General features: G+C 49.1%; 2 protein-coding genes across 4 annotated transcripts in view; one reads left to right on the forward strand and one right to left on the reverse strand.

The window, feature by feature from the left end:
- The first annotated feature begins 985 nt into the window (after positions 1-985).
- On the forward strand, positions 986-14,606 carry ccdc149b (coiled-coil domain containing 149b). 3 transcript variants are annotated; one of them, XM_018737880.2, is made up of 13 exons: positions 1,004-1,211; positions 4,664-4,825; positions 5,138-5,176; positions 6,438-6,545; positions 6,775-6,891; positions 8,051-8,223; positions 9,571-9,643; positions 9,742-9,826; positions 10,041-10,188; positions 10,721-10,797; positions 12,025-12,057; positions 13,263-13,358; positions 13,810-14,606. In XM_018737880.2, the coding sequence occupies exons 1-13, from the start codon at positions 1,161-1,163 to the stop codon at positions 14,376-14,378; spliced, it is 1,731 nt and encodes a 576-aa protein (XP_018593396.1). In that variant the 5' UTR covers positions 1,004-1,160; the 3' UTR covers positions 14,379-14,606. The 3 variants fall into 3 exon arrangements, with proteins under 3 accessions (XP_018593399.1, XP_018593396.1, XP_018593397.1); XM_018737883.2 differs by lacking the exon at positions 13,810-14,606 and having other exon boundaries at positions 986-1,211; positions 13,182-13,345; XM_018737881.2 differs by lacking the exon at positions 12,025-12,057.
- Positions 14,607-16,664: 2,058 nt separating this feature from the next.
- The window catches only part of LOC108925720 (superoxide dismutase 3), a 4,898-nt gene continuing 3,273 nt past the window's right edge, over positions 16,665-18,289 (reverse strand). Inside the window, exon 2 of the mRNA XM_029258823.1 lies at positions 16,665-18,289. This exon is cut by the window's right edge and continues 208 nt beyond it. Within this exon, the coding sequence (XP_029114656.1) occupies positions 17,836-18,289 (454 nt within the window). The 3' untranslated portion in view covers positions 16,665-17,835.

Raw genomic sequence — 18,289 nt, forward strand, 5'->3', positions numbered from 1 at the left:
CATACATTTCACAGATGGGGTCAAAGCCTTAATGCTGACGATCTGTCCACCTAATATCTCAGTGGATAAGCACTACATGTTTAATTTTTTTTAATGACAAATTATGACATTACAATATTTCCATTAATATAATATTTTCGGTGAGACCTTAAGTTCAGACTTTTACCCTTACACAAGACAATAATTGGATTTAATGCGAGAAAACTTACTACCCGCGTCAAAAACCAAATCCTTTGGATCAGTTTTAGACGGAGAAGCACAGAAGCGGCATCCTTTGTAATGGGGTGAGTTATTTCACAGATATCAGACGACGGGCCCTTTGGGGGGGGGGTTCAAAACCGCTGGGATTTCAGGCAGCTGGAGGGGTGGACCTGCAGTGCTCAGGGTTGACAGAGATGATAAACACAGCTGCTGAAGGAGGGGACACAGGGCTATTTCAAAGCCAGGAAATAAAAATGAGTCGTCCAGCTGCGAGAAATACATTAGTCAGTGCCGGAACCTGCGTACTGGCCAAGATGCCTTTCTCTCCTGATGCAAGCCTCAGTGACAAAGACGTTTCGTGTGAATATTAGCTGCCCCTTTGCCCATGTGCACTTTCGGTGTTCAGGGTTAGGGTTAAGGCTAAGGTTAGGGTAAAGCAGCTTGCTGATGGGGTACTCCAGCGGGGTGGGGGTTGAACAGGCGAGCGCTATGCGGATACAGCAAGCGCTCCACCTTGTGTTCGAGCAGGAATATTGCAACGTGACAACAGTATGAGGTTCTGGAACAAAACACGCGGCATAACCTTCTTCGCAGACGAGCAACTTGGAAACTTAGTGCTCGATCCACCATTTTCGGGGGAGGGAGTCAATGACCTAATACATTATTATTATTATTATTATTAATATATTTCGGATATCACCTGCACCCTTATCAGCCATACACGCACACCGTGTCTCAGGGATCCCGCTTTTCAACACGGCTCCGTCGATGACGTCACGACCAAGCGGCGGTGTGGCGTAGGTGGAGTGGGCGGTGACGTCACCGGAGCCAGGCCGCGGTCGAAAGGGGCGGAGCCCGGAGGAGATTCCCGAGGCACCTGGCAGTAAACGCGGCTCCGGCGGAATACGCGGCTTTCCAGCGGTGCCGGAGGGTTCGCGGGGCGCGACCAGCACAGCAGCATGAATTCGTCCAGGAGGAGCGAGAGCGACTGGCAGGGCCTCGTGAGCGAGGTGAGCCGAACAGCGCGCGGCAGCCAGCAAGCGAAGCGACAGCTACCAGTAGTCAGTCAGAGTCAGTCAGTCGCTGGTGGTAAATAAACGAGGGCGCGACGACGACAACGAGCGACGAGTGGCGCGGTGACTGACGTGCGTGGGCCGTGGGCGCCGCGGCTGAGTGGCTTTTGCGGCACATCGCCCGTGGGTGTGTGCTGCCAGGTGCGGAACCCGGGTTTCTTTCGTGGACCATCATCATGGTGTCGCGAGCTCTTTCTTCCTTTATTCCGGAGCGCGTTTCCAGCGGGTCGCGTTCATCGTGATCGTCATCATGTGCTCGTCGTGCGCAGGCCGAGCTCCTCAGATGAGCGGGTCTCTCCACACACGTCTCTTATGGCTTATCCTCATCATCATCATGTCTCACGGCTTCGTACTGCATTTAACATGAAATGCAATTTTTAACTGTTATTGTTGTTAATAATAATAAATGCATCCTCATCTCCTCAAACCCAACGTTACATAAGACGTCTTGGTTGCCCTTGCCTCGCGCACGTGTGGACGCCGACTCTGATTTGAGCGCATCAGAGTCACGTGTTGTGGGCTTCGCCTGGACCGACCTGCTGGGGCCTCCCCGGTGACACCTGCACTCACTCACTCAGCATCAGCATCATCATCATCAGCAGCATCAGAGCGGCAGGGCAGGGGTGCCAAGCAACAGCTGGAACAGAAGAACTAACCTGGCGAAGTGTGTGACAACAGGTGTTGTTGGTGCGAGCGCATGCGTTACATTAATTGTGTTTTGTTGCGTGAATGTGTTCTTGCTCCCACGTCGTCCTTCTGTACGTAAAACAAATACATTACTTAGTAATGCGGTGTAAATACATTAACGGGGAGTATAAATTATATGAGGGCAAAACAGCTTTTTTTTTAAGTCTTGGGTGGATGTATGTGTATGGTTCAGCTGATAGTGTAGTGGTTAGCACAACTGCCTCTGGACCCAAAGGTAGCAGGTTCGATCCCCACCTCCCCTGTGGTACCCTTGAGTAAGGTACTTGGCCTGAATTGCTCTAGTAAAAAAAATTACCCAGCTGTATAAATGGGGTAAATAATTGTAACCTTAACATTGTAAGTTGCTTTGGAGAAAAGTGTCAGCTAAATGAATAAAGGTAAGTGTGTGCTTAAAGGAGTTATGCCCAGATGCGTGGTGCAAATTAGGGTTACTTTGACATCCCCCCTTGTTAGGCCTTTGCTTCATACATTTTATAACAGACGAGTATTTGCTGTATTTAGGGTCATTAGCCACACGTAACCAAATAAAGATATGTTTATTAATGTGTGGGACTCCTAGTAGTGTAGTGGTCACAGCTGCTGCCTTTGGATCCCAAGGTTGCAGGTTTGATTCCCAGCTCTGGCTGTAGTACCCTTGAGCAAGGTACTTACTTTCAGCTGCTCCAGTAAAAATTACCCAACTGTTTGAATGGGCAAATAATTGTAAGTCACTTTGGAGAAAAGCCTCACCTGAATGAATAAATGTCAATTAACCCTGAAGGCTGCGGCATCATCCATACAAAAATCCCATATGGACAAGCACTAAGGATAAATGAAAGCAGAGGTACTGCAGACAGCCTCCTCTCGCTCAGCTGATAAGACGGTGAAACGACTCATTAAACAGTCAAATTATAATTCCTTTTGCTCAATTTCCTCAATCTTAAAAATGCATTTTCCTTTCGGTTTAGTGCTGTAATAATGCTGCTCAACATAGTATATGTTTAGTGGGTTTTGTGTAGGTTTACTGACAAGACCAGTTCCATTCTCATCTCCCCTGTCTTAGCAGGGAGCCCTTCCTGTCCTGAGATCACATGTGGCTTAATGCGCTTCAGCACCATGAGCTGCGTGTGCGAGGAGGGATGGGGGAGGATCACAGAGAAGGATAAAGGCTATTTTTAGTGCTGCTCATGGAAGTGACCGGTGTACTGTAGCCTATCTGTGTTTTACATCATAACGCTTTGAGGTTAAGATCTTGACCTTGGGAAAACATCAGGCTTCCTAGGTTGTCATCACTGAGATGATTTAGTTACAGAAACAGAAGTACCAGTTTAAAGCTGTAATAATTCTCAACGGCTGCATACGTAAGTGACTTATTTTAGCGGTCACATGCCTTTGACTGATGATTATTTTTCACCTGAATCCGTTGTCTTAGCAGTTTGGGTTTGGCACCATTGGTGGGTACTGTCGGGTCATCTCCGTACTGCTTTTTAATAAAACAGTTACACGGACAGCAGATGTAACCTTCTCAACTGTCACGAATTGTGTAAAATCCATGTTTATCAATGGATTAGATTTCGGTGACTCCACTACAGAGGCCAGCACTGCACAGCTGATTCCCCCCCCCTTTAAATTTTTGCACTCTATGTGCCCACGCCAGCAGGTTTCAGTAACGGGACCTAGTGTGCCGACAGCACGGCGAATGTAAGTGTGCTTCAGCTATGCCCCTGTGGGGTCTGCGAGATGGAATTTGGTTCACCCCCTCGGGTTCCATGGCCTGTCTGGGTGTACCTGGGCCGGCAGGCGGAATATAGCTTGCCGAAGCGGAAAGCAGGCTCATTCCCTAGTGGGAGAAGTACTAGTATCTGAACTGAACGGCTTCAGTGAACACACAGTATTGGAAGGAGGTACAAGTGTGGCGCTGTGAGAGTCACTGACGATAGAGGGATCTGCTTTGTGAATAAACAATGATGTGGAAAATATCCCATTCGCCGTGGCGCTCAGCCCCGCCATGGCAGGGATGAAGATACCTGACTTATTGGGACGCCGAGTCCTGAGTTTGTCATCTGTAACAGTGTCACTGAGTGCAGCACTGCCCTGGTGTTTGCTTGCAAAATGTCAGTTTGCTTTTTGGGATCTTGGCAGTATGCTGTTTGTTAGCCACTGGTGGCCAAACCATGCGTGATTGGGGGAATAAAGACGGGTACTTCCTGTGGTTGGCAGAAACAAAATCAGACACTTCCTGTGGTTGGCAGAAACAAAATTGGGTACTTGCTGCAATTAAAGCAAAATCCGGTGCTTCTTGTGGTCAGAGAAATAAAACATGATACTTCCAATGACTGGTGAACTCAACATAAGGCACTTCCTGCGATTGGCAGAAACAAAATCATTCGCTCTCTGCGATTGGTGGAATCAGAATTGGGCGCTTCCGTTGTTTGGCGCAGTCGGAATCGGGTCACTTCCTACGATTGGCGAAAACAAAACCGAGTGCTGCTCGCGTTTGGCAGAAACAAAATCGGACGTTTCCGGCAATTGGTACTTCCTGCGATTCGCAGGATCAAAATCGGGTGCTTTCTGCAGTTGTTGGGAAGAAAAGCGGGTCAAAGAGGGCGGCGTTAAAGGCTCCCTCAGGCAGCGGTGGATGCTGATCCTCCTATTTTATGCTGAACCTCAAAGCCCTCTCCTCCTCGTGTCCCTTCCCCCAGTTCCTGGTGTGCCGGCGGAAACTGGAGAGCAAGAAGGAGGCCCTGCTGATCCTGTCCAAGGAGCTGGACACCTGTCAGCAGGAGCGGGACCAGTACAAGCTGATGGCCAACCAGCTGCGGGAGCGTCACCAGGGACTGAAAAAGAAGTACCGGGAGCTCATAGTGAGTGCCTCTGCCATCCAGTAGTGAACCGGTACAGAAGCACAGTCTCACTGTACAGGTACCCCCCCCCCCCCCCCCCCCCCCACAACTACTACTCCGGTTGAATGAGCAAAAAATTTGGAAAAACAAGGTATGCACAGATCCAGAGGATAGAGAGTGTTTGTAAATCAGATCAAGTTAACAACACATCAGATGTAAGCGGAGTTCCCGGGAAAGCTAACAACTGGAATACATACAAGAGAATTTGTTCGTACTTGTACTGTCACCACTGTGTTCACGTATGAAATTTAAGCGGGTGTGTTCACTCTGCAGGACGGCGATCCATCGCTGCCGCCCGAAAAACGAAATCAGGTACGTCCGAAAGGGGCTATGCTAATTTTACAGCCCTCAAAGTCCATCAAATCTATTTTTATGCTTGCAAGGTTGGGTTTGTTATGGGAATGAATGTGTCCCTTTTTCCGTTCCAAGATCCACTGCTATGGTAGACAGAACAAGCAGTGCGTTCTCAGAGCTGGTCAGAGCAGCACCAATGAGCTCCGTTTCAACCATTTACATTTATTCCTTTAGCTGATGCTTCTCTCCAAAGTGACTTACAGTTATTTAACCATTTATACAACTGTGTAATATTTTTTTTTTTTTTTAAAAACTGGAGCAGCTTAGGGTAAGTATGTTGCTCAAGGGTACTACAGCTTGAGGTTGGATTCAAACCCTCAGGTCCAAAGGCAGGTGCCCTAACCATTATGCTACCAGCTGTCCCCACACCTCAGTAGGGTGCACTGAATCCCACAGATAACCCGTAATCGAGAGACAACTTGTCTCTGGTCCTCTGTGTTCTTGAGGATTGGAACGAACTTACTCGCGTCCACCATAAATGCACTCTGATCCACAGCTGTTCGTGACTCTGTGGCAGTTTTCCATTTCTGGTGCTGCTGTGACTGGGCTCTTAGCTCCGTCTGCTCCCTATTCATTAACAGCGGTAATATTTACCCTTATTCATTTAGCTGACGCTTTTATCCAAAGCCATTTACAGTGTTATGCTGCTTACAATTATTTATCCATTTATACAGCTGGGTAACTTTTACTGGTGCAATTTAGGGTAAGTGAACAACTGGTAGCATAGTAGTTAGAGCCACTGCCTTTGGACCCAAAAGGTTGCAGGTTTGATTCCCACCTGCAGTTGTAGTACCCTTGAACAAGGTACTTACCCTAAAATTGTTGCACTAACCCTAACCCAGCTGTATAAATAGGTAAATAATTGTAATATTTGTAACCTTAACATTGTAAGTTGCTTTGGAGAAAAGTGTCAACTAAATGAATAAATGTGAATAACTTGCTCGAGGGTCTTGCTGCTGAAGATGGGAATCAAACCTGTAACCTTTGGGTCTGAAGACAGCAGCTCTACTTGCTACACTGCCAGCTCTGCCGGTGTGTGTTCCTGTGTTGTTACAATGATACACAGTTGCGTTACGATACTGCATACAGTTTTATATATTTTTCTTACTATGGTGCTACAATACTATCCTCACTACCTGGGCTACTGGGAAATCCGGGCAAGTTTGAGCTGCTGGAGACTCTTCTGCCCGAATGTGTCCCCCCCTCCCCGGTCCTCCAGGTGAACCTGGCTCAGCTGCTGAGGGACTCGAGGGAACAGGGCAGACAGCTGAGCGAGCAGCTGAAGGAGCTGAGTCAGCGTCTGGCGGAAGTCCAGGGCGACAACAAGGTAGGCTGTCCTTCGGCGTTCCCGAGTCGCATCGCTGAGTCCAGCTCGTAGCCGGGGTAGCGGGAGGGTCCCACTTCAAGCCGGTCCATCAGCTTGGCAAGACACGCACCTGTGTTGGTGTAGAGCACGTGGAAGACGATGTCATGAGTCTTTGGTCAGGTGTGTCTCGCATAGTGACGGTTGCAGAGACTCCACAATACTGAGACCTTTGGCCCGTTGACCCCGTCAGCTTCTGAGGATGACCATCGCCAAGCAGAGGCTGGGTGATGAGGAGGTGGGTGCGCGACACTTCCCAGCCCACGAGCGCGAAGACCTGGTGCAGCAGCTGGAGAAGGCCCGGGAGCAGGTGAGCGCACGCGGCGCAGGCTCGTGCCAAAGAAAGCGGTACGGGAGGCGTACCGCCGCAGCAAGATGAAAGCGTGGCTTAGCAAACCCGCTCATCGCCGTGTCGTACCGTGCTTGTTTTTCAACGTGTCGCTGTGCTCCACGTGCACCGTCTCTACCAGCCTTGCCCCCGATTGCTTGAATGGTGTTGACGGACATCCTCGGATTGTTAGGCTTTTACTAGCCTTTCCCGTCTTTGTATTTTGTGGAACTTGGAGACATGGAGCTTCCTTTATTAATCGTTTTATTAACTGTATTAAGTTTTAATTCAGTTAAAATTCAGCGCTCGTGTTTTTTCCATCATAGTACTGTGTATGCAGTTGGTAGTATAGTAGTTAGAGCTGCAACCTGATTTGATTCCTACCTCTTGAGCAAGGTACTTACCTGGAATTGCTCTAGTAAAATAGTAAAATTACCCAGCTGTGTAAATGGGTAAATAAGTCACTTTGGAGAAACATCAGCTAAATGAGTAAATGTAATATACGCCCTTTTGGTTTTTTCCTGTAATGCAATGTAAAAACATCTCCCATATGTGAAAACTTCTTTTACATTTTATTTAAATATTATGTAATGTTGTTTCAAGACCCCAGTTAGGAGGTGGGCTGGTAATTACGCAGTGGTCAGAGGTGTTGCCTTGAGAGCCGAGGGTTGCAGGTTCAGATTTTGTGTAGTGCTGTTAGTACCTTTGAACAAGGTATTTACACTAAAGTTACCTAGCTGCATCAATGGATAAATAAGCGTAAGTACCTTAACGTTGCGAGTCGCTTTGGAGAAGAGCGTCAGCTGAATGAATAAATGGTAGTAGTGCGATATAATGCCGATGCTGTCGAATAGCAGCATACCGGATGCATGCAGTTCTACAGGGTTAATAAACCTCCTGGTAAGCGAGTGCTACGAACAGGCGCAGCAGTTGGGACCGGTAACGTGGCAGAATGAATTTCTTCTCATGTCTTCATTGGCCAAACTTCTCTGACTTTAAAGTGATGTGATGAAAAGCCCCCAACAGGTTCTCTCTGTGGGCAGATGGAGCAGTTTTTGTTGCATGATGTGTTGAGCTCCGTTTTTGAAGAGTCCTGGGTATGAGGCATGGGTGCTGTCACCATGTTGACCCGGTGCTGTAGAACGAGGAGCTGGAGCACAGCCTGAAGGCGGCGACGGACGAGCTGCAGGACGTGAAGGCCGAGCGAGCTGTGTTCCAGGAGAAAGCCAGCCGCCTCAACCGGGAGCTCAACCGCGTCTTGGGGGGCGAGGAGAATCGCATCATCGACGTGGACGCGCTGTGCATGGAGAACAGGTGTGTGCCGGCTTGGTTGGATCGCGTCTCGGACACCGCTAGGGGTCTGGTGTTTTTCGTGTTGTGATTTTGCGCGACAGATCCCACTGTCCCATAAAAATGCTATTTAATATGCTGTTGGTGGCTTCTGGTTGAGTGTAGGGTGTGTTTTTTTTTTTTTTTAAATTTTTTAAAGGCTGCTGGTAAAGACGTCTTTACTATACACTTATGCTGCATTACATACATCTAATTAGTTACTGAAAACTGGCTGAATTTGGAAGAAAAAAAAAAGATAACTTTTTCCATTATACACGTTGTCGGAAACCGTGTGTCCCAAGCGGGGTCGTGGCGAGCCGGAGCCTACCCCAGAAACACAGGGCGCGAAGCTTTTGGGGCAGGGGACACGCACAGGGCGGGACGCCAGTCCGTCGCAGGGCACCCCAAGCAGGACTTGAACCCCAGACCCGACAGAGAGCAGGACCTGGCCAAGCCCAACACGACCACACTCGGGACAAGCTGTTGCTGACGATGGACAGTTACTAAACTTTGTAGGAAGTTTATTAATTAAGAACATTATTTTGGTTGCGACCCCGCTTGGGACAAGCGGTTTGTGTGTGTGTGTGTGTGTGTGTGTGTGTGTATGTGTGTACGTTCTTTCTTTAATGACATACAAAACCCTTACTGTAATACTCTTCCAAGCATTCCTTTTTAAAAGGGAAATCTAAAATATGCTCTTTCCCATTGACACTAATGCAGAAGACATTAAATAATCTTCTGAAACAAATATTTTTGTGAAACATCAAAGTGCCTAAGACTTGCACAGTACTGTACCATGGCAAAGATGTGAGAACAATGAATTTTCTATTAATTATATTTTATGTTTAATTTCTTCTTTAAATGGGGACAGTTGGGAGTGTAGTGGTTAGAGCTGCTGCCTTTGGACTTAAAGGTTATAGGTTCAGTCCCCACGTCCTACTGTAATACCCTTGAACAAGGTACTTCCCCTGAAACTGCTCCAGTCAGTTACCCAGCTGTCTAAATGGGTAAATAACTGTAGGTACATTGACCTTGTAAGTTGCCTTGGAGAAAAGTTGTTAGCTAAATGAATAAATGTAAATGGTAACTAAATGCAGAGAATGGTTAAAGATTTGTTCAGCTTTCAAATGCTTTTCACAGACCTGGACCAGATTGCAGAAATGACTGTCTGACCCAATTAACAATAATTGATGTTAATAATCTTGGACCAGATAGTTGAAAAAGTGTATGAGGAGACCAAATAATGCAGGGTGAGTTGATGACCGTGTTGCTGGAACAGCAGTGACTGAAGCCAGAAGGTGTGTTTTTTTTTTTTTTTTTAATATATTTCAGATATTTACATGAACGACTTAAGCAGGTACAAGAAGAGGTGAACTTGCTCAAAATGAACGTCTTGAAATACAAGGTGCGTAGAATGGGAAGATGAGGGAAAAACAGTTGGAGTGGTCTGTGGATGATGATGATGATGATGATAACATCTGAGATTGTCTGTCATCCTTCCAGAGCGCTTTGGAGAGGCGGAAGAATTCCAAAATCTGTGGCAGGTCCAACAGCAGCGCCCTGACGGGAGTCCTTTCGGCCAAACAAGGTACCCGACGTGCCCCCGTGCTCGGGGACGCTTTTCGTTCTAACCTCATCTTGTCTTTCCCTCTCTTGCTGCGGTGGGTTCGTACAACATTCTAAACTCGCTGTACCGTAACACGTTTGTAAGCTGCTCGTTATGACTGTGCGTGACCGGGGTAAGTGACCGTGTGTCACCGTGGGCGGCGACCGTGACCGTGCATGCTTCCTTATACATGCAGTGCAGGAGCTCCTGCTGTCTGAGGACAATGGCTGTAGCCTGCCGGCCACACCCCAGTCCATCTCTGACCTCAAGTCCCTGGCTACCGCCCTGCTGGAGACCATCCACGAGAAGAACATGGTCATCCAGCACCAGCGTCAAACCAACAAGTGGGACACCCTGCTTCACTGTGCTCTATATTCTTTCATTCCTTCTTTCTTATTGACTTTTTTTTATTATTATTATTATTTTAAAGAAATACTGAAGACTTGCATTATTAAAAAGTACAATGCACATATTAAACCCCCCCCCAAAAAGAATCAAGACTGTTAAGGTCACATTGATGGGGAAATGGATTAATTTTGCACTGGAAGAAGTGCCCTATGCAGAAGTAAATCAATAGGTGCCTCACTTCAGTTTCTCTGTCTTCTTACTTGCAAGAAGAAAAATATATGAAATCATTGTTTTCAGTGTTATATATTCCCGACGCAGCTGTGTGTCATTGTAAGTAGTTCTGCACCGTATGTCAGTTTGGGCAGTAGCGTCAACTAAATGAATACAAACTGGTTTGTACACCAGCTATAAGCTTAGTGTGAATTTACCGCAGCATTTTTCAACTTTGTTTCATACATGATATTAATATCTGCCTGTTGATGGACGCTGGCCAAGATGGGTCCTAAGAGCTGTGTCTCCTCCTTGCAGGATTCTGGGAAACCGAGTGGCAGAGCTGGAGAAGAAGCTGAAGACTTTGGAGATGGCTGGATTGTGGAGTCTTCCAGGTTGGCGTCACGCCGATACTCGCCCGCACGCGTTCGGCCCGTGAAGTGACGTGTGCCCGACGTGTGTGTGTGTTCGTGCTCCTATGCAACCAGCTGCGAATGGAATGGCCAAACCGCGAAGTGTGCTGCGCACTTCTCCGATCCCACCCCTGGCCTGTTGCTGCGTTCCAGCACTTTCTGAGCCACTAACTCTCCCGCTTCTGAGAGAGAGGGTCGGTAAAGGTGTTCGAGTGCTCAACTCTATGACCGACACACGCTTCCCGCTACGCTACCAGCTGTCTCGGCTGTTATTTCCATTGGAAACACTTTATTTATTTACGAGGCAGCAGGTAGCGTAGTGGTGAGAGTCGCTGCTTTGCTCTCAGAGGACCGGTTCGAGTCCCACCTCCTGCTGTTGTGCCCCTTCATCAGGGTACCTACCCTGGATTGGTCCAGTAAAAATTACCCCAGCTCAAAATGGGTAAATCATTGTAAGTAGCTTAACGCTGTAGGTTGCTTTGAAGAAAAGTGTCAGCTAAATTTCTAATTTAGGAATAACTGATCTGATGCATGGGGGGCTGTGGTGGGGCTGTGGTGGTGCGGTGGGTTCAGCCGGTGCCTGCTGTGCGGTGGGTCTGGGGTTCGAGTCCCGCTCGGGGTGCATGAGACAGACTAGCGTCCCATCCTGGGTGCGTCCCCTCCCCCTCAAGCCTTGCACCCTGTGTTGCCGGGTCTGGCCATGACCCCGCTCGGGACAAGCGGTTGTTGAAGTTGGTTGATCTGACGTGTTGGGTTGAGTTAGTCAAAGCTTATGTGGCGTCTCAGGGTTTGTTGAAAGCTGCATGCTGGATGTGTCCACCCCACTATATTTGTCCTACTTGTACTCACACATCAGGGACTGAATTCATGTACACTTGTATGGGGGTAAAAATGTATTTTTACCCTTTGCTGTCGTACAGTGCTGGTGTTCCTTACTTTCTGAGGAAAAAAAAAAAAAACAACACAAGATGTGCTCAACTCAGTGTAAGAATCCAGGGCTGGAGTGCTCAGAACACCCTTGTGTGTACTGTATGAATGTAAGGCAAGGATGGGAGAGCGCACAGGAGCTTATTGAAATGGGTATATTTCTTGTAATGTGATGCAACTCTAATGTTTGTTTTTATATTTAATTTTGTCTCTTTATTGTTTTTAAATCACAAGAACTTCTGCTGACTTGATTTCTCTCTCTCTTCCCTCTGCTTCCTGGAGGCCTGACATACAATGTGTCCTTGGGACTTGCGAGTATGTCCTCCTTACTACATTGTCCATTTTGTGTGTGTGTGTGCGCGCGTGCGCGCGCTGGCAGATGAATGACACAGAGAGACGCAGAACCAACTCTCCTCCTACAGTCTGGTCAAATGTGTACACAGCTTTTTGGTGTAACAAACTGACAAAATGAGATTTAATTCCCTCCAGAGGAACATGTACTTTTCCGTGTGGGCTCTTCTTTATATCTACGGATGTGCTTCAGGTGCTTATTTTCAGTCGTCTTTCATTACTTTTTATTTTGAATGGACAGCTACTCGCTTCTTCAGATGCTCCCAGTTTGCTGGGGACAGAGTAAGAAACAATGCTTCTTTTGATTATTTATTAGGGCTATAATAAGTTCTCCAACGAATAGTTGATTCCTTCCAAAAAGTGAAAGTGGTGAAATAATTTGATGAATCCCAGAACAACCTTAACCTAAAATCCATGGTTGAATGAGACCACAAACGCTGAAAACTAAACAGCGATTCTTTCATTTAAAAAAAAAAAAAAACTTAACTCCCACATAGATGAAGGTCAAATTAAATTACATTAAATCAAAATAATTACTGGTAGTTTTGTGGGCCCCCTCTTACGGGGTGGACACCTACAATGATCACCACCGGTCACCCCTTAGTTCTGGCTCTGTCTTTCACACCAACTTCCCTCCTGATCTCCCAACAGCTCCATAAATGTACGTCACGCCACCTGTCGTCGTCATCACGTTTGGATTTCCTGTCGCGCTCGATTCTGTGTGAAGCCACTCGTGCGATGAGCACCAGCAAAATCTGCATTATAGGATAAACTAACTGCTTCGGCTGTCGCGCGTCCCGGTCTATAAGTCTTCATCTACTGCGAGATGCACTTTTGTTTACGCAGTTGTATGCGGCTTCAAGGAAACGCATTTGCTAAATGAATAAATGAATGTAAGCGTGCGTGTGGGGATCTGTGCCTCACTGGGTGAGGAGCAGCTTTCGGATTTGCCGGGGGCACTGCTGCAATTGCACTCCGATCTTGCTGGCATAAGAAGGGTTAAGACTACAGAGAGCAGCTCCACCTCTTGTTTCCTTTACCATCCTGTGGATTCTACTTGCTTCATCGCGTCTTTTCCCCCCCCCAAGCCGCTTGTCTTTTTCAGTGTGTTAAGTGATCGACCCGGCGACGGAAACTAACACTGGCTCCCTGTGGCTGTGTGACCTCAGGAGGAGGAAGAGGTGCATCGGTCCCAAACGCAAGCGAAGGTCCCGGGTCCCCACCTCCAGAGCCTGTGGGGCCGCCGGAGGAACAGCCGGCCCAAGGTGAGAGCAGACCGGAGCGCGACCTGTCAGTGTAGCTGATCCATTTCTCCCCAAAGCCCTCGCTGGTGTCGGCAGAAAGCGCATTCGATACTCTCAAATGCGGCGGCACTTTGGGTTAAAGGGCCTCCTGGAGTCTCAAAACGGAGGATATGGTGCGACGACGACTTATGAATATGGACTTCCGTACTGAAAAAGAGTTTCTGAAGGTTTTCCATGACTCCTGTGGTCTTCGACGTTTCGGCAGAATGGGAGAGGGGTTTCGGGGCTGACGGTCCTAAACTGGCCCCATGCTAGAGTACACTTAGGCTCTAAAGTTGAACTGATGCCTTGATTTTTTTTTTTTTTGAAAAACACTTCACACATTAATTGTTGTTGTTTTACATTCTTGTTGGTCTGATGGACGCTGAGCTCGGAAGGTGGCCGTTCACCCTGCTGCGTTTGTGTTTTCCAGACAACGGGATGGTCAGCGGGGAGGTATCGATCGGGGAGCAAGACACTCCGGATTACAGCGACCCCGAGGTGTCGCCCTGCTCCCGGGGGGGTCCGGATGGAAGCAGCGAGGAGGGCGCACCTATTTGTTTGGACACTTCGGAGCTAGACGCCGGAGACGGGGGGGAGACGGACAGGTTGGTGGCGGACGCGTGGGAGCCCAGAGAGGAGCTGGGTGCCGTCCAACAGGAGGGTGCAGAAGAGGCGGACACCTCCGTGGAGGAGTTGGGGGAGGACGCCGTCGCCGGGGCCCCTCCCTGTCCGACAGAGCCGTATTCCCCGCTAGACAAGTACTCGGAATTGTCCCTCCCACTTGCCCTTTCCATCGAGACGGATCCGCCCACAGAGGCGGGCCGCTCTTCAGGGCACGGTCAAGGGGCGGAGCTTCCGGAGGAGTCTTGCAGCAGGAAGACCCCTAGCCCTGCAGATGACCGTCAGCCTACCGACGACCAGCTCTCCAACACAGAGCAGTTGGGTCCTTTCAGGACTGTAGAGAGGGACGCCAGCTGTTCAAGAAACGGCCTGTCGTAGGCCTTCGTCCGCACGAAGAGCACAGGAAGCGCAGCCATTTCGTTCGGGCATCACCTTTGCGACCTGCCGCACACGGGCCCATGGCCTTTTATCACCCAAATTCTTTCGGTTTCCGTCATTTGAACTTCATGGTCAATGCTAGTATTCCTCGGGCGGTATCCGGGTGGTTTTAGGTCGGTTACAAAACCCCCGTACTGCTTTACCGCCACGTCACCGTTCGGACCGACTAAAGCGGACGGATTTTTCCGGTCAGACATTAATATTTGACGTAGGTAAGAAGGACACTGGACGGCATGAGACTACAACTACGAACCAGTTGGTATAGAAAGGGGTATTACATTTTTGCATGAAGTTATCACGAAATGGGGGAGGATGCGCATCGCGCTCGGTAGTTTTCACTTGTATTTTCAAACTCCTTAGTTTGCGTTCACATTTCCGGCTAAGGTGTCCGACTGAAGTCTCTTTTTAAACCGGTGAGGGCTTGAGCACCGTCTTCGAAACACGGTAACCGGGAGTTCCTCCAGCGTGACGAACGCGGCCGCCGTCGAAAGGTTTCGTGCGCTCCTCGGGTACGATCCCAGTCATCCGCAGGCTGGCGCAGCTTTGAGCGGTAAGACCGGGCCCCGCAGGATCCGTCAGTCGACTCGCCGGCGTTGGCGTCTCGCGGGTGGATGCGCTGGGTTCCGAAACGATAGAGGTGCCGCTACGTCGAGGAGTCCTCGAGCGATTTGTTCCGGGGACGCGCGTTTGGAGCGGAACCCTGCGGTCCCTCTACCCCCGAACGGCGACGCGCCAACACAGACGTAGACGGCGCGTGAAGCGACAGCGCTTTCACGCTGTGGAAGCAGCGAGGACTGAGCGAGGAGGGAATTGAGACACAAACTTTTTGGCTGTGAGCTTCAGAGGAATAATAAGTGTGCATGCTCGCTCACAGCAACGCGGGCCTTATTAATGATGCCACGCTGTCAAGCGGCGCCTCTCGGAATGCGAAATGACGCCCAGGGAACGTCGGGCTTCGTCTTCTCCTCGGCTCTGCGTTCGTCATCCCGGCGCGGCGCTGAAAATGTATGCGAATAACGCGAAGCGGCATTTGAATAGCTGTCTGCGAGAGACGGGGTGTACCGAGACGGAGCATCGGTGAGGTGTAAACACTGCGGCTGCGAGGGAAGCGGAATCCAGCGGCAGGCATATTGATGTTGACTTCTCATCGCACGTCTGCCGTCGCGGACCGCCCCGCCGAGGTCTGCTACGTTCGCTTCTGGGGAGCTCATCTTCCCGCTTCATCCTCGGCGCCTCGCCGCATCAGCCTGCGGTCACGGAGGACGTTTCGCGACACAAATCTCAGCTTTTAGATTCGTGGCGAGTCGAGATATTGAGTTCCGCATTTGAGAAACACGAGGCGCTCGGCAGAGCGCGCGCACAACCCGTTCGGCAGTCGCCGGCTAATAGTCTAAGTCCTTCGTGATTGTTTACCGCTCTGATCCGCAGCCTAATTCCACGTAAGGTTCAGTACGTGCAGGCAGTATTGTCCTCTAATCTCCGCACCTAATCCCGCCTTGTTTGCTTAGCTGCTGCTCCCAGCGCTGGGAGGCACCGTTTGTGCGCGAATGCGGACGAGACTCGGCGCTTCGCCTCTCTGCTCGAGTGCCATTGTTGTGGGGTTGCCGTGGCAACGCTGGCCTCTAGTACTGATCCTGGTCGGTTGGTTCTCGGTGGCGCTCACCTCTTACATTTAGTCATTCAGCAGACGCTTTTCCTCCAAAGCGATGTACGTCTTGGAGAAAACTGATGTGTGTTACCTATTGGTGCCAAGGGGAGCGGCGTTGTTTGGGGGTTGTTCTTGTTTGGAGCGGTTGAGTCAACATTGACTCTTGGTGACCACAATAGAATCTCCAGAAGGTATTTGGGGTACACAGCTAATTTCTACTCAAAAGCAGTGATGTCCTCTCGTAGAACCCCTCCAGCCTTTCAACAGTGTGTTGGGGGCGGGGGCTGCGTGTCAGGTCGGACACTTCTGCGCCCTACGCAAAGAAAAACAAGCAGGAAATGTGCAGTCGAATGTAACCTGCATCTGCAGCGTTCTGCTCTCTTCCATTTATTAAAATCTAACTTTTTTTCTGTATTTTTATGTGCAAATGGTTGGGGAACAAAGTGTTTCTGGAATGCTACTAATCCTGATGTACTATAGTTCTGTTGACGTTTTTTTTTTTTTTAAAGCTTTTAAAACTAACCTTTGGGCCAAAGAAGGCACGTTTCAGTACGGATGGATGAGCGTTGGATAGATGGACTGTCGTACAGCCGTCCCGATGCACGCTCTTCCGTTTGGCTGCACGGACAAAGCGTGGGCCTCCCGTCTTGTACGGACACGCGCGCTTCTTTGCGGGTGCACTCTTTCTTTGGTTCTTCCACAGCAGGGTTTTTGCACGGGAGACAGAGTTGGCGCCTGGACTCAAGAGCTTCTCCTCCGCTGTCTGCTTTGTGGGTAAAGAGGAGGAACACCCAGAACAAGAAGGGTTTTATGCCACCCCAGTGACCTCCCCTTGCAATTAAGACGGGCGTGTGGCATGGCTGATGTGAGATTTGCTTCGCTCTGTGACTCACGTCTTCGTCGTTTGTGTAGCGCGCTGTTGCGGGAGCCCTCAGCTTTGACGTGCCGCCTCGTTCCTAAACTCCCGTGGTGTTTCGCATCGTCCGTACACGTTCCATCGGAGGACGTGATAAACGCACCCGTGGCACCAACACCGTCTTCAGTTTTATCCAGTGCGTTCATGTATTTTGTTAGAAATATACAGTATATTTATTCCTAGTTTATTTAGCGTAGGAAAGAAAACCGTATAAGACGTGGAAGATAAATAGAGCTCAATCCCGGTCAACTATTTGCACTGTCTGCTGTGTCAGGTTCTCTTACATATTTATTTTTATTAACCCATTTGCTGACCTGTTTGCTTGCAGCACAGTGGATTTTCTAACACATTTAAGATGCTTTCACATCAAGTTCACACCTGCAGTGCAAAAAAGCAATAACCCTAAGCGTACATTTACCAGTTTATTTTAAGGTCTGTAGAAAGCGTGCAAAAACATATGACTTTTAAATAGAGCTACTGTAAGCTGTGAGCATTCTTAAGAAACGCAGGTTATGTTTGTGAAGAGTAACAGATATATTCTGGTTTACATTGTTTGCATGACTATCCACTTGAGGTTGATCTGCAGCTATCGATCATTGAACAATATTCAGAATGTACATTTGAGTAAAGTGGTATTTCTGATACAAAATGCTTCTGATATTTTCTTTTAGGCAAAAGTAATAGCTTGAGGGGTATGAAGTTGTGCATCATGAACCTATGTGTAGGAAAAGAGCATGTTCCTTAGGAGGCTGTAGAGTGAGCGAGAGGGGAAACGCTTTGGTACGGCGTAGATCATGTGGCCCCTCTTGGTGCAGCTCACATGACCCCCTCACTTAATTCCTCCTAGGCTGGCGCACGGCCTTGTTCCAGAGCTTGTCGCTGGAGATCCCAATGATGCAGCAGGCGAGCCGACGTCCAGAGTTCCCGTGCAGAAGGCTGCCCGCGTCTCCCCCAAGGCCGAGGTCATCCTCCTTCTCGTGGACGACCACGGCCCGACCCAGCACCGATAGCCTCCCGGAGAGCGTGGCCCTTTCGCTTTTCTGCGCCCAGATCCTGCCGTCGTGCGGAACAAAGTTCCCAAAGTCACCAGGATGGCCAGGATGGTCAACCCCCAAGGGGTTGTAGTGGCCCCCGGTGGAGTCGCAGCCATTGCTTAAGTCGCCGTACTGGTGAATGTGGATGGCTCTCTGCTGGTGGCCCACAGTGGGGAAGCCTTTCAGACTGATCATCATGTGAAGCGGCCCGGTCGGGAAGGCCTGCTTGAAGAGTACCTGCCCGTACACCTTG

The sequence above is a fragment of the Scleropages formosus genome, chromosome 16 (genome assembly GCF_900964775.1).
Source record: "Scleropages formosus chromosome 16, fSclFor1.1, whole genome shotgun sequence".
Taxonomy (NCBI): Eukaryota; Metazoa; Chordata; class Actinopteri; order Osteoglossiformes; family Osteoglossidae; genus Scleropages; species Scleropages formosus.